Source organism: Sphaeramia orbicularis, chromosome 14, assembly GCF_902148855.1.
Source record: "Sphaeramia orbicularis chromosome 14, fSphaOr1.1, whole genome shotgun sequence".
Lineage (NCBI taxonomy): Eukaryota > Metazoa > Chordata > Actinopteri > Kurtiformes > Apogonidae > Sphaeramia > Sphaeramia orbicularis.
Genome location: NC_043970.1, coordinates 7,193,660 through 7,204,194, shown reverse-complemented (window position 1 = coordinate 7,204,194; position 10,535 = coordinate 7,193,660). Strand labels below are relative to the sequence as shown.

Genomic DNA, 10,535 nt, shown 5'->3' with positions numbered 1-10,535 from the left:
CTGGTCCCTCCAGCCCCTGCAAAGAGAACTCTGTCAGACGTTACCGGCTCTTCGGTGGCCTTCAGCACCCTCAGCATGGATGGAGCAGTAGAGGCCTGTATGTCTGACAACTAGTATTGTAGTCAAAACTACTTAAAATGAGATTTGAGTGTATTGAGACACAACACCAGACCAACAATGGAACTATAGATTCAAGATCCTTTATTGTCATTCAGCATGTTCCATGAAGAATGAAATTATGATCCATGGGATCAGCAGTGAAGCAGATATTTAAAAAAAAACAAAAACAAGCTGTCATTTAAAAAAAAAAACAACATTCAACCACATTTGTTGTCTTGACCCCAATTGGTCAAGGCAGATGACCATCCTCCAAGAGCCAGGGTCTGCTCGAGGTTTCTGCCTGTTAAAAGGAAGTTTTTCCTTGCCACTGTCGCCAAGTCTTTGCTCCTGGAGGATTCTGTTGGGTATCTGTAAATTGGCCTAAGGGTCTGGGTTTCGACCAGTTCTATATATAAGTGTCACGAGATAACTTTTGTTATGATTTCGGTCATGAGCTTTGGGTCATGACCGAAAGAAGATCCCGGATACAAGTGGTCGAAATGAGTTTCCTCCGTAGGGTGGCTGGGCGCACCCTTAGGGATAGGGTGAGGAGCTCAGCCACCAGGGAGGAGCTTGGAGTAGAGCCGCTGCTCCTCCACATCAAGAGGGGCCAGCTGAGGTGGCTTAGGCATCTGTTTCAGATGCCTCCTGGACGCCTCCCTGGGGAGGTGTTCCAGGCATGTCCCGCCTGGAGGAGGCCTCAGGGAAGACCTAGGACACATCGGAGAGACTATGTCTCTCGGCTGGCCTGGGAACGCCTCGGGGTCCCCCCGGAAGAGCTGGAGGTGGAGTGATGTAGACTCAGGTATCTGATTTCAAAAAATACCTGGGAGCCACACCCACGTTGAAAAGGGGAGTGGGCTAGTCTTGGTCCTGTAGTCCACAATCCTCTCCTTTTGTCTGTGTGTTGATGCAGAGGTTTTTGTTTCTACGTATTATTAAGTTAAATTACATTACATACTTAACGTTATGCAGCGTTGTAAGACAGCATGGGTAAGTTAGTAAGCAATATGGGTTTAAAAAACCAGTCTATAACAAGATAAAATGAAGTCTTTTAACCATGGCCTCAGACTTAGAGGTGCTGATCTTCATCCTAACTGCTTCACACTTGGCTGCGAACCATCCCGGTCACAGTTTGATGAAGCCACCAGGCCACATTATCTACAGAAAGCAGAAATGTAGTCATGAGGCCACCAAACTGGATATGCTCTGCCCCCTGGCTGCACCTAAAAACTCTGTCCATAAAAATTATAAACAGAATCAATGACAAAGGGCAACTCTCTCTGGGAATGAATCTTACTTTGTACCGGCAATACAAACCAAACTCTGACTCTGGTCATAGAGGAATGGGACGGAATAGCCCGTGCATCTCCCAGAAACCTGTAGAATGTAAAATGCTGGTCCAGTGTTCCACGACTGGGATTAAAACTTTGATCTTGAATCTGAGGTTCATTTATCAAATCTGTAATGATAGTTTCTCCTTTCCAGTACCCTGGTATAGACCTTCCAAGGGATGCTGAGGAGTTTCGATCCCCCATAGTTGGAACACACCATCTGGTCCCCCATCTTTAAAAGGGGGAACCACCAGGGGTCTGCCAATCCAGTTGTATTGTCCCTGACCTCCATGTTATGTTAAAGAGGCATGTCAACCAGGACAGCCCCACAAAGTCCTAAGCTTTAAGGAACTCGGGTCAGATCTCATGCACCCCTGGCACCCAGCCACTGAGAAGTTGTTTAACAATCTTGGAGACCTCTACCACAGTGATGAATGAGCCCTCCACTGGGTCCCCAGGCTCTGCCTCCTGTACAGAAGGCATGTCAGCCGGATTGAGGAAATCTTTGAAGTACTGCTTCCACCATCTTACAACATCCACAGTTGAGGTCCACAGAGCTCCATCTGCACTGTAATCCCAGTAGATCAAACACTGCTTCCCCTGCTTGAGTTTTGAATGGTTTGCTAGAATCTCTTAAAGGTCATCCGATAGCCATGCTCCATGGTCTCACCAAATTCCTCCCATGCATTTCCCATGAGTCTTTCCCACTGCCGCAGCCACAGTCTGCTTGGTCTGTCGGTACCTGTCAGCGGCCTCTGACATCCCAGAAACCAGCTAGGCCTGATAGGACTCCTTCTTCATGTTGACGGTAGCCTTCACCATAGGTGTTCATCTGTGGTTTTGAGGGTTGCTGCCATGATAGGCTCCAACAACTTTATAACCATGACTGCAAACAGCTGCTTCAGTAACAAAGCTGCTGAACATGGTCCAATCCCACTCAATTCCATTGAAGACACAGGGGTATCTGACAGACGTTCCCAGCAAACCCTCAACACACTTTTGGGCTTCCAAGTCTAGCGAATTCCCCCCAACACTGGCTTCAAATCACCACCAGTTGGTGATTAGTTGACATCTCTGCTCTGTCTTCACCTGAGTGTTCCAAACATAAGGTCACGGGTCTGATGAAACAGCCATAAAGTTGCCATGTGCACAAATCACTATTTGTAACTACTATAAGTAACAAAGATGAAGCCCCTTTTGACCAGTTTAAAGTGACTGTCTTGCACTCAAATGCATTGAAATATGAATCCACCTCATACTCCCTGGACCATGGCAGAAGTGTAATATGCTGAGTCATATTTAAGAGGAGAATGCAGGGTTGCTTGCATGACAAATGGCTGGGAAGTGACTCTGAACTGGCATTCCAGCCTTAAGTCTTTTACCTTCATGGCCTCCACCTTTAACTCCTGACTTCTCACCTCCATTTCCTGGCTGTGGAGTGTTAGCCAGAGCTCTTCAGCTGAAAAACACAGTGAAATATGACAGTTTGTGGATATGACTATGCCGGGCAGCAGAGTTGCAATGAGACCCACATGCTCCCTCTGGAGTTGTAGGCTTCTAGCATGGTGTGTATGACATAGGTCAGTGACTGAACTATGAGCTAAGCAGTCAAAACCTGCACATATTGCTGTTGGTATGTGGTAGACTTAATCTAGATATGTCTAGACTGCTGGTGCTTGAATATGCAAGAGACACTTTTTTCAACACGTGAAGTGAATACCATGTAGTTTTCTTGTCAGTGTGACTTAAAGGATTTCTGTGTGTGTGTTTGCTGCAGGTGACTGCAGTGTGTAGTGATATCTTGCTTCTGGACTGAGAACAATGAAAATGCATTATAGATTGTCTTACTCTGAAACATTGAGAGAACTGTGTACAACACAACTTTCATGTAGCAACAGCAAATTAATATTCATAGATAAATTCATAGAAATATCATGTTCTTCTGAGCAGTTTCTGTATGTGTTTCAGCATCGTTTACAAGTGTTGAACGCCCTCCCAAACCTCTACCACGGCGGGCCGACTCAGACCGACAAACTCACCCTTTAAACCAGAACTCCCCTGCTGATCTGCCAAGTCTCCCTGGTCCTTCATCCTCTCCTCCTCCTTCTCCGCCTCCTCCTCCTGTGGCCCCTGCGTCCCTGACCCTGAATGGGGAAATCGAGTGTCTAATGTCTCAGGGCTACTCCATCCAGGACATCCAGAAGGCCCTGGTGATCGCCCAGAACAACATGGAGACAGCCAAGAATATCCTGCGGGAGTTTGTCTCCATCCCCTCTGCAGCACACATTGCTACATAACTGCTCTGTGCTTTGTGTTCACTCCGTGCCATTTACATTTACCAAGCTCTGTCCTCACAGAAGGGCTCCAAAAGGCTTCATTTTGAGGAGCAACTCTGGGCTTATGTCATTTCAGAAGAATAACGGCAACAACATGACTTCTCATCATCCATTGTAGTGGAGGGTGCAGCTCTTCCTTAAAGACTGCTGCAGTATGTGTTTGATTTGCTAAAACTTAGAGTAGAAGATTAATACCATTGCCATGTCTGTGACGGTAACCTTAGCATGAAGATTGGAAACAGGCCCAGATAGCTAGTTTGGCTCTCCAAAGGTAACAAATGCACCTGCCATCACCATTCACTCACTGCTAACTGTATTTCCATAAGTTTCCTCATTTGTCTAAGCTGTAGCAAAACAGTACTTTGTTTTTTCCGTAGTCGTGTGCTACACTGTTTCTTGACTGGGATAAGAGACTTTCTGGGCCTCTACTGGTCATCTGGCAGCACCAGAGAAAAGTACTACCAGTTTTTCAGTCTTGATATAATGTTGATCCAACTGGCTACTGGGTACAGCTTTACAATAGGGCTGGGCAATATGGACACAAAATCCCATTTCCATATATTATGCCTGAATAGTGATGTACAATTCACGTCTTGAATTTTTTTCTGATGGGGGTTAAATTTTCAATTCTAAGCCAAAGTCATACGAGATGCTCAAAATGACATGATATGTTCCAAACTCCTGTAGGTTTAAGTGGACTAACACTTGAAATACTGACAAACTCAAAAAACCACTATAAACAGACATGTAAACTGTAATAAATGTGTTTTTTCACACAACAGGAAAAAAAGCTGCCAAGTATATAAAATTCTGTTTCATAATTCTCTGCTCTAATATATTTGTGGCTTGTACTTCAGGAGATGGGAATAATAGTTTGGAGGTTATTTAATGTAACATACTGCTGTGGAGGTATTTTAGCCATCTAAAAAAAAAAAAAGCAAAAAAAAAATTCAAGTTAAGAGTTCACTGCATTGACATTGCTTCACATCAGTGCTAGCTGTCAGACAGCCCTTTACGATGAAAATAACACTAATGCGTGTACTCTTTTTCTTTGACAAAAAGAGTAATCCTACAACACAGAATGTAGAAGTTTCTGGTTTGTTTGAACCCAAACTAGCAAGTGACCCCATGGTGAATGTGTTACTAACCAGTTAAAACACTGTATTTGCATAAAATAACACAGTCAAAATAGTGTTGTCAAAGTTAATGCATTCATTTCAAAACTGAAAAGTAAAAGATAACAAAATGAACCCAATTTTGTTTACTCTCTTTGCCAAATCACCTGTGACCAGTTTTGAGCAGTGTTACTGGCACACTTATGTGAAGGAGTGTTTTCAATTACATTTTAATATCAGTTATTACAATTCTTAAGACAAAATTTAATTATCCTTATAACATCGATTGTTACAAATTTGGTTCAGTTTCCATTATAGAGTTGGCTGAGATACCGCGTAATTTCCCAACACTGGTTCAGACACATTTGATATGTGCCTAGTCAGGACATTGAAAATAATTTGGTGGCATTAATGAAACCATTTCCATCTGAGACAGAAAAATCTGTTTTATTACTTTTTCATTAATATTGACCATTATGCCTGTTTGCGTCATATCCAAATTTCTACCAAGTTTGTGTGTCAAATTAATGATCTCCACTTAAATTGCTTGAAAGCAAATGCACAAAAAATTTAATTTTTAATATACTTGTGTATAGATTAAGGGGTTAATCACACAGTAAATTATGTTATTAGTTCAGTAGTATTTCAGTTGACAGAGCAACAACAATCAAGGCAGTTGTAGGCAAGTCCTGTGCAAAGTAAAATTGCTGTTTGTGTGTGATGCTTTTGAAGAGTACAAAGAACTGTAATGGTAGGTGCTTGTTATTTGTAGGTGGCTGAAATCCCCTTTTCATTCATTCACAGCAGTGCTACATTGTTGGTAACCTCTGGTGTGTATACTCATGTCTGTTATCTGACAGTGCCATTTTTCACTCACAGTAGGTGAACATGAGCTGAAAATTGAGCCTCTGTGTTGGTTCTGTCAAACTGCACAGTTGCAGTTTCACCTCATGACACTGACAGTTGACTGTTTGCCACACTACTTAATACACAGTACTCACTTCAGTAGTTGACTTCACTTTTTCACATACGAGTGTGTCCATCAGAATGTAGCAGCTCATTGTGTGCTGAATTTCCATGTTTATTCTTCTTAAGCCCTGGAGTCAGTGCTGTTTGTATAATGTAAAAATGTTAACGAACTAATCTCATAACATGAAAGGTGTCCAATTAATAGGCCATGAATTGCTCACTGCACCAAAGAGGAGCTGATATGATGCCATGTTGTTTAGTTTTTGAAATCCTATAAGCTGCACTGACAGCATTGAGAAGCCATGGCTGCTCAATAAAGAGCTGCTAAAAATCCAAATAGACTTTCAGACTTTTCTGTCAGTGTAGTTTTTGCCTATTTTAGCCATTATCCATTTACTAAACTTGCATACTTCTCACTAATGCTTCCTTTCACAGTTCCCTAACTACGAAGTATTTACCTGGTGAATTAAAACAGGAAAATAGTGTTGACCAGCCATATGGAGTTAAACTGGTTACAACTGCAATGTACTTTATTCAGTTTTAAGTAGGTAACTCATAATTACACACTTTCTCGGAAAGCAGGTGACTAACTTCTATGAACGCCTCTGTTATGGTATCACTATAGGTTACAGTTGTCCAAGATGTAGTTTATGCAGGCCTTTTTCCCATTATTTCAGCTGTAGTGTTTCCCTGCTTATTTACATTGCATCTGGAAAGTTTTCATAGCTATACTTTTTAGTTTTTATTTGACATTTTTTTGTGTTACAGCCTTATTCCAAAATAGATTAAATAAATTATTTTACTTCAAAATTCTACACACAATACTTCATAATGAGGCACCAATTCTGAGAGGTTCTGCAACGAACAGGAGAAACAACCCAAAGTAAGAGTGCTAAGGTTGTAACATCATACTCAGGCTGTATTTACCACCATGGGTGTATCGTCAAAACATTGAGCAAACTCTGTTGGAATACTTATGCATATGTTATAATTTAGTTTTTATTTTTAAATAAATTAGCAAAAGTTTCAAACAAACGTTTTTCACTTTCATTATGAGGTATTGTGTGTGTAGAATTTCGAGGTAAAAATTAATCTATTTTGGAAGACGACTAACATAAGAAAATGTAAAAAAAAACAAAAAAAACAAATAGTATTGTGAATACTTTCCCGATGCACTGTACCATATATATACAGGGTGGGGAAGCAAAATTTACAATATTTTGAGGCAGGGATTGAAAGACAGTGTATGACCAATTAGTTTATTGAAAGTCATGAGAATTTATTTGCCACAAGAAAATTTACATAATAGAAAATGGTTTTATTCTGTGTCCTCCTCCTTCCTCAATAACTGCCTTCACACACTTCCTGAAACTTGCGCAAGTGTTCCTCAAATATGCGGGTGACAACTTCTCCCATTCTTCTTTAATAGTATCTTCCAGACTTTCTCGTAATAGTTTTGCTCATAGTCATTCTCTTCATTACATTATAAACAGTCTTTATGGACACTCCAACTATTTTTGAAATCTCCTTTGGTGTGACGAGTGCATTCAGCAAATCATAGACTCTTTGACGTTTGCTTTCCTGATTACTCATATGGGCAAAAGTTTCTGAAAAGGTATGGATAATAGTGTTAGGTATGATTATGACATCAATATATGTGTTTGGTTTCAAAACAATTGACGTAGTTCCTGCTGAGAAAAAACAACCAAATGTTCATTGTAAATTTTGCTTCCCCATCCTATATGTATGTGTATATATATATATATATATATATATATATATATACACACACACACACACACACACACATACTGGCTACATTCTTAAGACTCAGATGGTAAAATAATGGCTCACCATATTTTCAAATAGCAATGGCTATTTACTGTATCACAGTTTGGAGATAATTTAGATGTGATAAAATTGAGCCTGTAAAACAAGTAGATGCTCTTAAGTTTTGACAGATATCACCTGTCAGATGTTTTGAATGCTGTTTCATGTTTTTCTTACTGAAAAATACATTTTCTCTGTGATATTATGACTTTGTTGTATAATTACAACTCTGTTCTGATATTAAAAATGAATGTTGGTCTCTTTGGCCACCAAACATTCATAAATCAATGTGAGTGACGCAGGAGGCAAGGTGGGTGAGATGTGCTGCCCAAAGACACAACAGAACTGGGATGGAGTGGAGTTTGAACTGCCAACCCTCTGGGCTCCTGTTTGAAGCCTTCAGTATGGTGTCAAATTTGGAGCCTCTACTGCAGTGAGGACAGATACGAACAGGTGAAGTGCAAAGGGATTTATTTGACACAGCCTTGTCAACTTGCTGTTTTCAGTGAGTGCTCATCAACTAAATCATCTTTTTCATTACTGTGGTATTGCCTGTATGAATATGAGTGTATTTATTGTATTTTTAATATCCGGCATCTACGGTGGCCCTGAAGGGCAAACCACAATAACAAATCACAAAGCACACAAGAAAAAGAAAAGCACAACAACAAATGGCAAAGCACAAAAGAAATAGAAAAGCGCATACACTGGAAAAACACCCCACAACAAATTACAGAGCACACAATAAAAGCACAACAAATCATAAAGCACACACCAAAAAGAAAAGCACAGAAGAAAAAAAATCATGCAAACAAGGAAAAAAACAAAAAATCATGCGAACAAAAAAAGGTCCTCCCAGAAAAGGTACCTGCCGCGACCCCTCTCCATGTCAAAAAGGCAATCCAATCAGCAACCAGATCTTGAGCATGCTAGGTACCTTGGTTTGCCAAGCTGGTGAATGTTTTTCACGGCTGGTCTCACCAATCAGACATTGCAGGTTACATTGAGGGTTAAGCCATTAGTCAGTTCCACATCAGCTCCAGGTCTGGAGAACAACAGTCTGCCAGACTCTAGAGAACAACAGTCTGCCAGACTGGCTCCAGCTGTTCTCTAGACCTGGGTTTCACTTGGAGCTGACGTAGAACCAACCAGTGGCTTAACCCTCAATGTAACCCACAATGTCTCATTGGTCTGACTGGCCATGAAAAGCATTCAGTGGTTTCAGGGCCACTGTAGTACTGTAGGTATCTGGTGCATTGCCATATTCTTATGCTTACGCCATTTTGATTGATAATTAAACTGTATTTTTTTAAACAGTGGATCTGTGTTCCATAACTAATTACTTAATATTTAGTCTTCGGAGAGTATTTTCTATTACACAAAACAATACAATAGAATGGCTTTATCTCAAACTCCAGGAACTTTCCTTGATCACTTGGCTCAGGAAAGAAAGTAGTTGTCTTTTTTTTTTTTTTTTGTCTTTTGTTTTTTTACATTAAATAATGGCATTGATTGGAAACAGTATGATGTAGCGGTCTTTTCAGAAAGGTTTTTGTTTTTTTCAATGGAATTTCCTTTGCAGTAGGGGGGGTAGCTAAAGCTGTGAGCTTAGTCAAGTCCTCAAGTAATGTGAATGTGATTAAGTCATACAGTAATGATGTAAAGCCCTTTCAAAGAAATATATAAGGTAACTATGAAGGCATTCTTTTCTGTTACTTTTGATTTCAATACAAAACAAAATCAGGCCCATTATATTTTTTTTCTAATCTGTGTCTTACAACAGTAAGGTTAGTTTGTTCACCTCCCTATTTTATCAACTCGACTGCTTCTAGAACCCATGGATTCCTACAGGTCAACGTGGTACTACATTAATAAAAGCAATAATAAAGGTAAAGCAGTGTTCATCAGTTCTGTTGCAAAATTAAATTGACTTAACTTTACCACAAACATTTTTGCATCAAAACATTTATCTTTTCATGTGTCTGTGATTGAACTCTTAATTCATTATGATTTGATTATGTGATTTACTGATATTTAATTCTTGGGTACTTTAACTTATTGTAGTAATTTTAATCACACTAACAACATTACTCTCATAATTTGCCCTACTCTGTGGTTTCTTATCAAAAATTGTATTTTCCTTTAGATGTTCCATTTATTAACGCATAAGATAATTTAAGATAAGATATGATTTTATTTATTCCACCATGGGGAAATTTCACACTTAACAGCAGCAACATACAACAAGCAACTGCAGAGAAAAAGCATGATAAATTGCTCTTTTGCATGGTATGCGTTGTATACTCCACCAAAAGCAGAAGTTCAAATAAACTGCCTGACATTAATGCATTTTTAACCGGTACAGACGTGGCATACACCTAAATACTTAAAAATATCACATTTTTAAATTTGGCACTAATAGCTGTCCAGCAAGCACATAGTCCATTATCAAAGAAGCAGTGCAGTTTTGGGGTTTTCTGATAAATGAGGGTTGTCTTCATAATAAATAAAAGAGCTAAACCAGTATTACATTGTGTAATTCCTGACTGTACACTTTCCACAACATTTCCAAGAATATCAGGATGTTGTTCTTTAAAACACATAACAATGTTTTTGTTTTTTGTTAAATTTATGTGGTGTCATATATAAGCCCTGTAAAGAATTTTCAGTTGGATAATTCTGTGTCTCACAGGACAAATTCTTGTCCACCCTTAAATTCTTCAGACCCAGAAACCAGAGTTGACTATTGAACCATCTGGTTTTATGGATTGCTTTTCTCCCATAGAGATCAGTCGGCTAATTTCGATAGTCTCTTCATCTAAACTGACTACCTGTCTCTTAGACCCAGTTCC

The 10,535-nt window shown here is 39.7% G+C and overlaps 1 protein-coding gene across 1 annotated transcript; it reads left to right on the top strand.

The window, feature by feature from the left end:
- The first annotated feature begins 6 nt into the window (after positions 1-6).
- Positions 7-6,886, top strand: LOC115432916 (E3 ubiquitin-protein ligase CBL-like). Its single transcript, XM_030154018.1, has 2 exons — positions 7-97; positions 3,402-6,886. Exons 1-2 carry the CDS (start codon positions 76-78, stop codon positions 3,728-3,730), a joined length of 351 nt encoding a protein of 116 aa, XP_030009878.1. The 5' UTR covers positions 7-75; the 3' UTR covers positions 3,731-6,886.
- Positions 6,887-10,535: the final 3,649 nt, after the last annotated feature.